This window comes from Artibeus jamaicensis, unplaced genomic scaffold (assembly GCF_021234435.1).
Source record: "Artibeus jamaicensis isolate MK-2021 breed Jamaican fruit bat unplaced genomic scaffold, CSHL_Jam_final contig_484, whole genome shotgun sequence".
Taxonomy (NCBI): domain Eukaryota; kingdom Metazoa; phylum Chordata; class Mammalia; order Chiroptera; family Phyllostomidae; genus Artibeus; species Artibeus jamaicensis.
The window spans coordinates 12,243,369-12,257,684 of NW_026521859.1; the positions used below are offsets into that span (position 1 = coordinate 12,243,369).

General features: G+C 42.6%; 1 protein-coding gene across 3 annotated transcripts; it reads left to right on the forward strand.

The window, feature by feature from the left end:
* Positions 1–1,335: 1,335 nt before the first annotated feature.
* Positions 1,336–10,675, forward strand: MRPS10 (mitochondrial ribosomal protein S10). Of its 3 annotated transcripts, none has more exons than XM_037154844.2 (7): positions 1,336–1,409; positions 5,104–5,168; positions 5,258–5,330; positions 7,179–7,315; positions 8,245–8,353; positions 9,449–9,538; positions 10,397–10,675. In XM_037154844.2, the coding sequence occupies exons 1-7, from the start codon at positions 1,362–1,364 to the stop codon at positions 10,478–10,480; spliced, it is 606 nt and encodes a 201-aa protein (XP_037010739.2). In that variant the 5' UTR covers positions 1,336–1,361; the 3' UTR covers positions 10,481–10,675. The 3 variants fall into 3 exon arrangements, with proteins under 3 accessions (XP_037010739.2, XP_037010748.2, XP_037010755.2); XM_037154853.2 differs by having other exon boundaries at positions 5,261–5,330; XM_037154860.2 differs by lacking the exon at positions 10,397–10,675 and adding an exon at positions 8,753–8,880.
* The last annotated feature ends 3,641 nt before the right edge of the window (positions 10,676–14,316 follow it).

The following is a 14,316-nucleotide window of genomic DNA, read 5'->3' on the forward strand; positions in this document are numbered from 1 at the left end:
TTGCACAATGCTTTAATTACATGCCACAAAAGATTCCCATCAACTTCATTTTTTTTTAAGATTTTTTAAAATTTATCTTTAGAGGGGAAGAGAAGGAGAGAAATATCAATGTATGGTTGCCTCTCATAAGTCCCCTGCTAGGAACTGGCCTGCAACCCAGGCATGTGCCCTGACTGGGAAATGAACCGCAATCCTCTGGTTTGCAGGCCTGTGCTCAACCCACTGAGCTACACCAGCCAGGGATTCACTTGACTTTTTAAATCTTCTCAACAGTCTTGCAATGCAGGTGAGGTAGAAGCAATTTTATTGTACAAATACTGGGTGACATTTATTTGCATTATTATGTGCCAGGCTTCATACTGAACATCATACATCAGTATCTCATTTAATCCTCATAACAACTATTTGAAGTAGGAACTATTATCATCTCTAGTTGATATGAGAAAATTGAGGCTCAGAGTGGGGAAGTAACTTGCCCAAAGTCACTCAACTAAATGGTAAACCTAGGTTTACTCCCGATCATAAGCCCAGGGTTTTCCATTATACTAAATTACCTATGTGGAAGCACTTGAAGTAAATAAAGTTTAGAGCATTACACAAATGGAAGAAAATTTTGTAACAGCAAAATTTTAGTTGGAGCTGAATTATGATGAACATTAATAAAAGGACATTTTTTTGGTTGTAACATTTTTTGGCTTGTGGTACTAGGTGAAGGCAGCCCCTGTAATTCTGAAATACTACAGTAACATAAGGAAATGAAGACTTAGGAAGATCCTGGGACAGCGGTGTACAGGATGGCTGGAGCACAAAAATGCCAATTGGGGTGGGGGAGGAAGGCAGGGTTTAAGGAACAGAACTACAAGGTTATTGCAGTGAGGAAAAGGATGGAACCGGGGTTTAATGGAGTGGTAAACTTTCCTTTTTATTCTAATGAAGTACGGATTTTGTAATATTTTGAAAAATACATAAATAGAAAAACAAATTGACCATTATTCATAAGCCAGAGATAACTGTTGTCACGATTATTTTTTTTTTTTCCAAGCACGTATTTGTCTCGGAGAAAAAAGGAACCACACACGACAAACACGGTCTGTTGAGGAAAACATTTGCTGTGTTTGCTATTACCTAGAGATGGGCTGCAGGAACTTGATCAAGACACGGTACCTGGCCGGTACACGACCCAAGGGATGCCAACCTGAGTCTTGGTCCCAACCTTAGAAAAAAAAAAAAAAAGCCCAGAATCTCATCTCCATGGTTGTTCCTTGCCGGAACACAAGAATATACTCTCTCCTTTAGCGGAACTCTATGGTCTGAGGACGCACTGTGACCCCGGAAGTGATCCTGAGAGGCTGGGCGGCAAGATGGCGGCGCGAGTAACGCTTGGGGCCCTGTGCCGGAGTCTCTGGCAGGCAGGTACCGGGCAGGCTGGGTGAACTGGGCGAGCCAACAGGGGCAACTGCCTCCAAATCTGGGTGCCAGCCGTCGTTCTAACTGTACGGAGCCTTCCCCGATTTTAGTCCGCATCTCTGCTCGCTCGCAGGATGGTGGCAAGAAAGGGGCAGGTTTTATCTCGAATTCTCTCACGATATAAAATGTAAGTCAGGGCAAAGACAGGAACAAAAAGAATGACAGCTGGAAAGGATATTGAACATCATATATTCCAACCCCTCTCCCGCAGCACCTCTCCCCGATCCGCATCACCTTTGCAAAGTAAACGCAAGCTCAGAAGACAGGAAACTGCCTCGAGCAAATTAGGGGCTGAGCTGGCACAAGATCTCGATTCTTTCTACGGAACTGAATCTAGACATGCTTCTCCTGTCTAGGGTTTCTGAGATTTAGATGAGAGTCTCTGAAGTCGGAGGAGTGGGTGAAAGGCCCCCTGCACGGGTCTTTGGAGAAGCAAAAACTTCTCAAGTGTTTTGGCCTCAACACCCGTTTTACACTCTAAAAATAGTGGAGGACGCCAAAAAACGTTTATTTTTGTGGACTTTAGTTATCGATACTTAGCTCATTAGAAAATAAACTTGAGAATATGAAAAATCCTTATTCCTTTTAAAATAACATTAGTAAACTCATTACATGTCAACATAAGTAACATTGTATGGAAAATAAGTTTTCAAAGCAACTTTAATAGGACTGGCAGTGTTTTATGTTTTTGCGAATCTCTTTAATGTCTGGCTTAAGACTGCTGGATTTTCATATCTGCTTCTGTGTTCATATGACACAGTATGCAACCTCTGGAAAACTTCACTGTACACTATGTAAGACAATGAGAGTGAAAAAGTTGGAAATAAAGCCTTAGTGTTATTGTGAAAGTAGTTTTAATTTTCTGGTCCTGTGAAATCATTTCAGAGCACAATTTGAGAATCCCCAGAGGGCCTCAGAGCACAATTTGAGAATCACTGTGCTTAAGAAAAGTCAGGTGGTGGTAGAGGTGAAATTTTGGACTAAGACAAACTAAGCCCGGATACCCTTCAACCCCCTCAGAAAGAAACTTCTTGCCCTGGCCCTATAGCTCAGTTGGTTAGAGCATCATCTTGACACACCAAGATTGCTGGTTAGATCCCTGGTCAGGGGTCAAGGCACATACAAAAATCAGTCAGTGAATGTATAAATAAGTGGAACAACAAATTGATGTTTCTCTCTCCCTGCCCTGCCCCCTTCCTCTCTCTCAAATTAGTAATTTAAAAAAAAAGTTTATTAAAGAATGAATTACGGTTGATTTGTGGCTGTAACAGCACTTAGTCTACAACTTGTACAAGCAAGAGGTTTACACTGGGAGAGTATGATTGGCAAGTCTCATATCAGGCCTTAGACCTGTGGTTCTTCGTCACAACCGAATTGTTGGGGAAACTGGCAGAAATGTGAGGAGGGAGGTTTCTGTGTGATTATGCCTGAAGAATGGCACTGACCTCTTCCAACCTTGTATTGTACCTGATTTTCTCCTCTTTTTGTTTTTCCCCTGATCCAAGAGAGAATATGAACGTTTTAATTTGCCACCATCTTAGATAGGGGAAGGACAGTAAGTTAACAGTAGGCTTTTTAAACATATTTAGGTGATCCTCAGTTGTTTTAATTAAGCTTTGCTTGTGCCAAAAGTTATTCTCATTTTCAAAGTATTTTTAAGGATCCTATGATGCTCGGGTACACATTTATGAAGTCTGTCCAGAAAAAGTCCAGCTATTGTTAATATAACTGGTTTGTACAACATCAGTGTACCCTGACATCCAAGGAGAGTGGACTGGAATGTGTGTGTGCAAACGATGACAACCTCACTGTACTAGTCAGTGGTGGTGGTAGACTGTTTAGTGAACATGTATACTGTGGTGGTTTTATTCAAAATGACTGAACAAGTAGAGCAACAGATCTGCATCATATTTTGTGTTAACTTGAGCACTCCTCTGTGGAAACTATTCAGATGATTCAGAAGGCCACAGCCATGGTGATTGTCGGCTTCATCATGACCGTGTACCCACCCATGCATCACATCTCCTGCAGAGTTTTTTGGTGAAATATCAAATCACCCAGGTGGCTCAGCCCTCTTAAAGTCCAGGTTTGGTGCCCTGCAACATCTGGCTTTTCCCAAAGCTAAAGTCACCTTTGAAAGGGAGGAGATTCCAGACCATCCATGAGATTCAGGAAAATACTGTGGGCCACTGATGGCAATTGGGAGAACTGTGTGAGGTTCCAAGGTGCCTACTTTGTAGGGGACTGAGGCGTCATTGTCCTATATGCAATTTATTTTTTCTTTAAGATTTTATGAGAGGGGGAAAGAGAGGGAGAGAAACGTGCCAGAGAAACAGCAATCAGCAATCAGTTGTCTCTCTTACCAGCCCAACTGGAGACTTGACCCACAACTCAGGCATGTGCCCTGACTGGGAATCAAACTGGCAACCTTTTGGTCTGCAGGCCAGGACTCAATGTAGTGGGTCACATCAGCCAGGGCTACAGTGTTTCTTGTATCTTGTAATGTCTCTGTTTTTCCTATAATATGGCTGGATACCTTCTGGACAGAGATATCTCAAGAAAGCTTAAAGGAAAAACAGGTGGCAAATTCCATCTACATTGGACTGTAAGTTTCCTGCAACCATAAGTTCCGATCCACTAGGGGGAGCCAACAGTAAAGGATTTGGAAAGGCTGGATTGTTGCATTATGAGCACAGTAGTGGTGTAAAGTGGGTGTAAGTTTCAGTGTGTATTTCAGTTTATTTGTAAGCTAGTTATCGCAGCCAAGCTAAATAATACATGCTGGAAAAGATGTATGAAAGCTTCAAAAGAAGGTTACTTTAGAATTCTTATCAGCCCTGGCTGGTATAGCTCAGTGGATTGGTGCCAGCCTGCGAACCAAGGGGTCACCAGTTTGATTCCCAGTCAGGGCACATGCCTGGGTTGCGGGCAGATCCCCAGGCAGGTGTGCAAGAGGCAACCAACCACACAGTGATCTTTCTTCTCGCCCTCTCTCCCTCCCCCTCTCTAAAACTAGATAAATAAGTAAAATCCTTTTCTAAAAAAGGAATTCTTATTTCAACTCTTAATAAATTGTAAAGACTTATTGCTCAGAAATATTGAGGCAAATTACTATTATATTGAAGTACATTTAATTTAAAAATAATGGGTAAATTAAACCACATTTTTTTTTGTTGTCCTTCATAGCCATTATTTCAATGTGAGAATTGTTTTTGAAAAATTCTTCTAAGCTTTAAAATATATAGATTCTCTAGTACTTTGAAAGTCCTTTTTATCAACTCTTCCATCGTCTACTTTTTAAAAAAAAAATCTAATTTGGTGTTTAGTTACCCCAATATCTTTATTTGAAGTAATGAGATAGCCTTTTATTTTTTAAAATATGCTTATTAATTTTAGAGAGAGACAGAGAGTAGCATTGATGTGAGAGAGAAACACTGACTGGTTGCCTCCCTTAAGTGCCCCAACTGCAGACCACACCCGCAGCCCTTTGGGGTACAGGAGGAGCCCCAACAGCTAAGGGTGAGACAGCCCTTTATTTGAAGCATTGTACGTCTTTTGATTTTTTTTTTAAATGGAAACTATGAATGGTTTGGGGATTGGCTTTAATTCTAACATGTTCCTTTTTTTTCTTCTAAGGCTTCAAGGGATTTTTCTATAAATGGCTCTAAGAGCAGTACATCCAAACACGGTGGCTTTCTTCTGTAAGTATGTAATTTGATGCACTAAATTGAACAAGAAAATGGGCTCTTGTGCTGTTTTACTTAGGTTTCTCCTCCTTCTCCCCACACAGCAGTACCAGTATGAAGTGGGTACAGTTTTCAAACCTACACGTTGATGTTCCCAAGGATTTGACCAAGCCTGCAGTATGTACTCCTATTTCTTGGCATAAGGAGCTCTGTTAGTAATAAATTTTCCTTACTATTTTATTCAGGGTTGTTTCCCAAATACTTTATAACTAAAACAAATTTGTTCTGGAGTACTGGCAAGTGCACAGTGTGCCCAAGTAGAGTATTCTGTGGTCCCTGGTGCTCGTGTTCTCTTTCAGGGGATCTGGGTAAGTTCTAAAGGAATAAATTATTTGCCCCAAATAACTGTGGGAGTGAGTAGTCTTTGGCTTTTAACACAGCATGAGGTGAAGACTTGTCATGATTAATGATGCAGAATACTTGATATGTTCCTAGAGAAAATTTTTTCTTGTAGCTGTCAAGTCTTTGTTCTCATTTTAAGACATCACCCCTGGGCCTGGGCAATGCCATATTGTTCCCAGCGAGAAAGAGAATTGGCACAAGTAAAATCTGGAAGCAGCACATAGCCTTGTTTCATTTAAGTAAAAGCTGGGATTTCTTCAACCTGGTTTTTGTGTTTGTAATTTTTTTGAAATCCTTATAGATTTTAATTTTTTTCACTTCTACCCCTCAAAAATAACCCTTTTTAACAGCTCAGGATGAATCATTTTAGATATCTATGTGCACATACTCATTATATCTGTGCACACACACCAAAATGGAATTGTGTCACAAACTACATGCTGCTGCTTCGCTTTTTGCACTTAGCGGATACTGGATGTATTTCCATGACAACACATGGACACCCTGGGTCTTCAGCGTAGATGCCTGCATGGGCCAGGCCTGTACGGAGAGGTGACAGGGTGGTCACGATAGCAGGCTGTGCCTGTGATGGGTGAGATAGTTGCTACTTACTTTAACCATTGTTGCCATGTGGGAACTCAGACCAAGGCATGCCAGGTTGTCTAAATTTCCCAACCTGAATGGAAATCCACATTTTTACATGAAATCTCCTGATAATCTTTGTAACAGATTCAGAATTTCTTTAAAACCCTTTTGGAACCCATCAGAATGTATCTTCAGGATGTATTCCCCCTTCCCTCATCCTCCAACTTTTGCCATAGGATATCAGTATGTTCTGTTCCTCCAACAGCCCTATTTGGGGTAATTGAGAGCTTCCTGGTTGGGTAACTGATCTCCTTTCAGGTGCAATGTAATTAGCCCTGAATCATTGGATCAGTATGTATAAATTACTGGTTTAATGGATGAATGAAGTGAAGGTAATTCACCTCTTGGAAGAAAGTCAGAAATGTCAGACCCATTATTTCTAAGATTTTAAATGTTAGGATAGAAGAGGTGGAAGGTACGTGTATAGTCAGTGTCACAACGTTTTAATTAGAAGTTAGAAGTGAGTAATTTTTCTATTATGGCAGGCAAAACACATGAATAAAGCCTAGTAAACAAAATGAATTGTAATTGCTCACTTTTATAGAACAGCGTTTAATCATTTATAAACACTTTAATTTGTGTTTTCGTACTCCCTAAAGAAATGCTGTGTGCTGTCACACCAGTGTTCTGTCTCTTAGGTGCTGGAGGAGACCGCGGGGTGGTGGGGGGTGTGGTTTGCCTGTGGCCACTCAGCCAGAAGTAGCAGAGTAAGTTAGAAGGCTCCGTCAGTGATTTTGTAGGTGCCTTGAAAGTTGCTTTGATGTGCACTGCGTTTTACTAACACATCAGAGGGTTAGTGTGCAGGTCTGAATGTGATGGTGTCTAGAGACTTTAAGCTGATAGTGTTAAAATTTTAGCATTTTTCTCCGCATTTATTACTAAACTCTGAAGTTGCTCATTTGAGGTTAATATGTTAAATATTTTAGTTGTAAATATTAGAGGAACCACAAATGAAACTTTTTTATTTCAAAATTGTAGATAACCATTTCTGATGAGCCAGACACATTATATAAGCGCCTGTCAATTTTAGTAAAAGGCCACGATAAGGCTGTGTTGGACAGCTATGAATATTTTGCCGTGCTTGCTGCTAAAGAACTTGGTATCTCTATTGAAGTGTAAGTATGGTCTTTCCTAATCTGATCTGTCAACTGCTGTAATATGATCAACCAGATAAATGGTTGACCAACCTGCTTCCAACTAGGTCTGAGCTCTTAAAGTGGGGTGGAGCTCATGATTGGTAGGGGTAACTTTGCCGTTTTCTCCTAAGCAGGATTGCCCCTTCCTGTCTCCTGGAATGTTTAAATACCAATGAGTGAACCAGGAAAATCAAGGAAATCCTTTCTCTACCAATTTTATAGACATATGGAGACCCAAGAATCCCTAGATACTTTGATTCGATGATCTTTGTCTGATGTGTTCATTGTTTCAAAACTGCCCTGAGAAACACCGCCCGCCCAGTACCTCAGTGCCTGCGCAAGGTGACTTCACACGGCCCTGAAGTCACTGCAGGGCAAGTGTAACCACCCCGGTTGTCTCGTCACCTGCTCCTGAGGTAGAACGAGGCCCAGTGGGAGCTTTGCCAGTCTTGCCTTTTCACAAATCAGAAGGACCCACATTTTCCATATCAGACGATAGTTTTGTGGTTACTGATGCGTCTGTGGATTTTCCTAAGGTCACACACAGCGGACAGTACAGCTGTGTCCCACACACTGGTGTTGTCATCACAGTCTGTGTATTGGTCAGTAAGGGACTTCAGGACGGTGGCATCTGGAGGCACATGTGTGCATATGCCGCATGCTAGGGCTCAGTTTGGGGTCAGAGCAGATGATCGTGTTGCTGAGGTGTTTATTTTGGCCTGAACTTTATGACCGTGGCTGTTACAGCACCGATGACAGTCCCGACAAATGAAGTCCGTAAGTGGTAGTCCATGCCTGTAATTGAGCATGAGCCTGCCTGCAAAGGTGTGGGATCATGCTTTGACCTCGGTGACTGAGGTTGTGACGTCACTTAGCCTGAGTATGTTGTTTTGCCCACTAATTTTCAGACATGAACCTCCAAGGAAAATAGAGCGATTTACTCTTCTCAAATCAGTGCATATTTTCAAGAAGCACAGAGTTCAGTATGAAATGAGAACACTGTACAGGTGTTTCCAGGTGAGTTTGTTTCAGGCGTCGAGGCATTTTTGAAACACCCAAATTTCACAGCGGCATAACTTTCCGTTAACATTGACTGGGTTGACTTTCAGTCAGCTCGTGTCTAACAGTTGTAGAGAGGATAAATTTCCTTTTGTGTTTATGGAAGCAGCAGATAGGAAAATCAGACTCAAAGCCACCTTTTAGAATAGTTCATGCTTTAACTCAGTAATGCAGATTATGCTAGTTTTCGCATAATAATAAGATAGCATTGGAATAATTTTGTTTGCTTTTCAACAATTGTAGTTAAGTTTTCACACAGTTCTAGTAATCCCTTTCATGTGCTATCTGGATTTCCCATGTCTGTTATGGGCAGCATTAAGATTTTTCATTCGTCTCATTCATTTGTGCATCCACTAGGGCCGGCATAGTGCTCGGGTCCTGAAGCCTGGCAGCGAGGTCCTGGTCTCGGCACCTACTGGCTGTAAGGCCTGTGCCTCAATTCCTTCACCTACAGAATGTGAAGAATAAGGGTACTTGTCTCCTAGGTTAGTGTGAGGGTTAAATGAGATATTTACCTGAAGCACTGAGAATACTTCCATCACATAGTAAGTAATTGATAAATGTTATTAAAACAAGTGCTTGTGCAACTTTTACATTGGAATCACTGTACTAGGCATTCTGGGTACAGATATGATTAAAACATAGTCCCAAATTTAAATGGAAAAAAAAACCCCAAATATTGCGTACCCATGTCCAACAGAAACACCTCCCCGCGGAGCACGCAGAGAATGTCTCACTAACTCTGTCTTACAGTCCAGTCGTTTCCTTTTGTCTTAAACTGTTTCAGGAAACTCTGGTCCACGTGCCGCTCGGATACCATGCTTGCCAGCTGGGCTCCGAAGAGCCCCGGCTTCCAGGCACTTGGGAGGGAGGGTGCTTCCGGGCCCTGCTCCCTGCGTTCAGTTCGACCAGAGGATCTATCCTTTTTTTTAAATTGGACTTCTGTGTAAGATTTCATAGAGAAAGAAAAGGCTCTACCACTTTTACTAATAAAATTTAAAAGTTTCTGCTCTAACAGCATAGCATGAACCAATTTCATGTTTGACATTTTAGTTAAAACATTTAACTGGAAGTACAGCAGATGTCTACTTGGAATACATTCAGCGAAACTTACCTGAAGGAGTTGCCATGGAAGTTACAAAGGTATGACTTTAGTTTCTTCCTCCATTGGAGAGGAGCTCCCTCGTAGGTCACGACCTTCTCGGGAGCTTCCCAGGTGGAATCTGAAACCAGCCCTGGATGTGGAGGGCAAGGGGAGACCGAAGACAGAGCAGACCACTCCAAGCTGTAGGTGGTGGGTTTAATAAGCAAGGGAACCTAACAGGTGTGTTTTGGGCGGCCACAAGATGATTAGATTTCTGCATCAACCTGCCAAACTTTTTAAAGTTTCTCTAGAGGCCCAAACTGGGATCATTTGCATACCTAGAAGGCCTTGACTGGAGTCAGTCATGTACCCAGTCTAGGTGGTCTCAGTACCACATTTCTATCCCAAGCCTGTATCCTTGGAGCGGGTTTTAAGAGCAGGAGGAGACAGGCAGCCTGCAATTGCCTGGATTCAGAATACAGACCAAGCTGGCCATTACGTCTGTTTGATGACCAGGCCCACTGGGTGGAGGGGAGGGCCTGCGGCGGACCTGGAGCCAGGGTTACCGCAGTGGCTGGGGTCTCTACCTCCCCGTGCAGCGGTGGCAGCTCAGCCGAGCCCTGCCTCTGCAGCCCCATCCTCTTCAAGCTGCCTCTGAAGTCTCCCTCCCTCTCAGGAGTTGTCGAGACCCCGGGGGCCATGTGAGGTGGTGTTCCCAGCCATCACCGAGGGTCAAACAGGTTGTGTATGTCAGCATTTTATATACCATCAAGTTGTATTCTCTTTCAAAGCCCTACAGGAAGATAAGAGGGGTAAAAGAGAAAAATAAGAGGATTTACGGGAACAAAATTAATCTGTTTCGTGGCAAAAGAGTTCAATGAAGTTCACATATTACAGTTTTATTTTTCTCTTTTTAGACAAAATTAGAACAGTTACCAGAACACATCAAGGAGCCAATCTGGGAAACCATACCAGAGGGAAGAGAAGAAAGCAAGTCCTGAAGCCTCAGGGAGACTAGTGGTGCAGACTCCTGGAATGAGGGCGGGCGAGCCACGTCGGCTGGAATAAGAGAGCTTCCGGTGAGACGGTTTTGAGTCCGTGTAACTGCTCTGTTGAGCCCACGTGTCCTGTTCAGTGGGCAGCAGGGGGAACGTTAAGGATACAATGGACTATAGTAAAAGAACCTCTTTATCTAATCTCTTACACGTGTCATCGTTTCGGTTCTGATTTTAACAAATGGGAGTAAACCATTCTGACTATGCAACAAGAGTCTATTTGTATTTTATTTTTCTCCTCTTCAGGTATTAGTTTGTACTGATATTTTTTTTTTAAAGAGGGAGAGAAACATCAATGTTGTCTCCTGAGCACCCCCTACTGGGCACCTGGCCTGCAACCCAGGCATGTGCCCTGACTGGGAATCCCACCAGGGACCCTTATGTTCGCAGGTCAGCACTCAGTCCATTGAGGCACACCAGCAAGGGCTATACTGATCTTAATTTATATCATATTCCTCTAAAAGTGAATATTTGAACTATTGCTCACACACAGTTTTTTCTTTTGAGGTTCCTAGAAGAAACCTTTGATTAATTTCACACTGAGCAATTAAGGTTTTTGATCCTCACCTTAGTGCAGGCTGGCATATGTTCATTTTGGGGGTGATGACCTCCAAATTGTACTTCATTTCAGCATTACATTCTTGAAAAAAATACATACTCTGCAGCAGACCAAGCACATTTGTAGCATGCACTGACTTCTTAATGCCCTGGAGCCCTCGCAGGGCTGCCAGAGAGGGTCACTGCAGTGGGATTCCAGCTCTCAAGAAATCACCGCCTGTGGGAGTCATTCATTCAGCAGGCTTTCATTGTGTTAACTCTGTGCCCAGCACTGGAGTAAATACCAAAACTGAATAGAAATAACGGCTTTTGAAAATTGTGCAAGGCACAGAAAATATTTTCCTTATTAAGTTCCTCACTGATAAGAAGGCCTCTTTCTTTTGGTCAGTGGTACTCTTTTTGTTTGGAGAAGTCTACTTTTCCATGAAATTAAATAGTAGTTAAAGCCCTGAAAGAGGCAGGACTACAATAGGCCGAACCATTGATGTATCAGCCTCCAGGGAGTGATTGGTTTCCTTTTTCAGTAGAATCAGGGCCTCGTCTTTTGTGGTTTTCTTCGCATCTTTGGAGTAGTTATGCCTTTTCAGTCTTTCCCCCCTTATCCTGGAATTCCTATTCTCTTTCCAACCTGCTCTCAGGTGTCGGTGTTCTGAATGCATACTGCTTATGTATCAGACTTATATTACTGTCATTAACATGAAAAGAATTACAGCCTTGTGCCCCATGACCTCACTCTCTTCACAGGTCAGCTTTTGACTGTGTCATTCACAAATGCCTAAAGCCTGCTTATCTCAGGTATGAGCTTCAGGATTAAGAACTAGTCAATAAAAAAAGAGCAATATAGTGGTAATTACATCTAGCAAGGTAGCAATTTGTGACCCATTTTTACTTTCAAAGAAATCATTCCTTCAAAATAAATACAGCTTTTAGTGGGTGTGTTAGACATGAATCACTACAGTGTAGGAGGGTGACGATGTGCACTCAGCCCCGGTGACCCCTGTGAGCTCCTCTGAAGGTGCGCATCCACTTCCAGCTGTGTTCGTATTAAGTTAACCCATAAGCCAGATTACTTGGTTTAACACTTCCAGTTATGTATTAAAATGTTGTTTTAAGATACACTCAAAAACAAACTACACATGTGACAAAAACTAGTGCTATTTCTTTGACAAAAGAATTTGGCATATTTGAAGCTTACTTTTTAAAAATCTTTACCTGATGACATGCTTCTTGATTTTAGAGAGAGGGGAAGGGAGAAAGAGACAGAGGGAGAGAAACATTGATGCAAGAGAGAAACATCGATTGCTTTTTATATGCATCTCAACCAGGGACCTAACCCACAACCCAGACATGTACCCTGACAGGGAATCAAACCTGTGACCTTTTGTCACGGGACAACGCTGCAACCAACTGAGGCACACCAGCCAGGATGAAGCCTATTCCTTGTTTCTTTGTCATGATAGGTTGAGAAATTTGTTTTTTTTTAATTTGATCTCCCAGGTAAATGCACGTTCTGAAAGTTAGAAATAATACCTAAGTCACACTTACTGTGGCAGGGATGGAAGGTGGAGAGAGAAAAGGGGACCTGATGGCAGAATGAACCAGAGGGCAGGTAGCAAGTGAGCTGATTTCCTTACTGAGTGTAGCCCCGAGTGCATCGTTCCTTTCTCTGATCTGAGAATATGGGTGGGACTCTGGATTACACTTGTTCAGTGCCTACTTTCAGTGCTTTCAAAGAGAATTGCTTGTGTGTCCCTTTGGCCATGTCGTACATGCCGCAGTGAATACATAAAGTGATTGTTTTAAACCAGTAGTCTAATTTTGTAACATTTCCGTTTATCAGTTACCATTCCTCCTTCCCTGCACTATGTTGTTGAGGTAGTTTTACTGCAGCATTAATAAGTAGCAGACGGACAAAGAAACACGGACTTTGGAGTCAGGGCTGAGTCAGATAAGGGTTCAAGCTCGTCAACTGCAGTAAACTTGGGCGAGATATTCAACCCTTTCAGACCCTCAATTTACTTACTAGTAAAATGTAGGAAACGATGCCTACTCATTGGGGTATTAAATACATGAAACACTTCACAGTACCAAGTAGTTAAATACACATTCAACAAATAAAAGTTATCACTAGGTGGAGCACAAATTTGATGGTTCTCTAGATGCTTCTGTGGTGCACCGTTTAAAGACCAGCTGGAGAGGACTGACTGCAGAGTATCTGCAAGGTGAGAATAGTCCTACCCTTAGAGTGGCCATGAAGTTCAATTTCAACGAGGAAACACATAATGTGTATTCAGTGAAGTAGTGGCTGTTATTACCCCCACTTCCCAGGACAGAAAACCAAGTTATGACTTCCCCATTCATCATCTTTCAGTTTCCAGATGAAGCTGATTTGTGTGAGTTCAGATTAGTGACAGGGACAGCCCCAGAACCTAAATTTTAAAGAGCGGGAAGTACTCTGGATATTCAGAGCTAAAAATCCAGATTTATTTCCCCTTTCATATTGACCAAATGTACTTATTTCCCCTAAAGCTCAGAAGAAAAATGATCTCCTGGTGGGGGGAGGGGGTTGTCTAAGGGCTAAAAGTTGCAGTGATGGTCTGAATAAGAGGTACCACAATGCGATCCCTGTGGTGTCGAGGTCCCTGTGGGAGGGGGCAGCACGAGTTTGGGCTGCGTCATGGGGGCGTCCTGCTGGGTCGAAGAACACGTGCACGGGGGTTACGTAGAGCAGGGCTTTGGGGCTCAGCAGGTGCGGATCTGGAGCCAGGCTTATGACTGACTGCCTGAGATCTCCGGGGTCCTCTGCAAATCCCCGCTCACTTCCTAACCCTGCCCTCCTGAAATCCTTACTGTTGTTACTCGCTTCAAGCTATCGTTTCTCTCTGTGGAGTCCTAATCCTCTTTAAAACGATATATTTATACTTCAACAGCTCAGCAGTGTTTGTGGGTCAGGTCACGGGCAACTGACCCACATCAAAAGCCAATTGAATTTTAGATTCCTTAGCCAGAGGCTAAATCAGGTTACATTTCATTCATCCTCAATGCTGTTGAAATACCGATAAATATGAAGAGATGGACTGGGTGACACCATCTTCGCACGGAGCCAGCTGAGTCACCAGGTTTGGAGCCACAGCAACTGGTGGGCACATCTTCAGGTGTGATGAGACAGGGAAAAGGCCTTGAAAATCACGGATCTTCAAGGCCTCTTCTATGTCTAAAATCCC

Bases quoted from the DNA above. Each gene is read 5' to 3' on its own strand.
- MRPS10 (XM_037154844.2), top strand. From the start codon at position 1,362: ATGGCGGCGCGAGTAACGCTTGGGGCCCTGTGCCGGAGTCTCTGGCAG. The intron at 1,410-5,103 runs GCAGGTACCGGG...TTTTCTTCTAAG, and splicing joins TGTGCCGGAGTCTCTGGCAG to GCTTCAAGGGATTTTTCTAT. The intron at 7,316-8,244 runs GTAAGTATGGTC...ACTAATTTTCAG, and splicing joins CTTGGTATCTCTATTGAAGT to ACATGAACCTCCAAGGAAAA.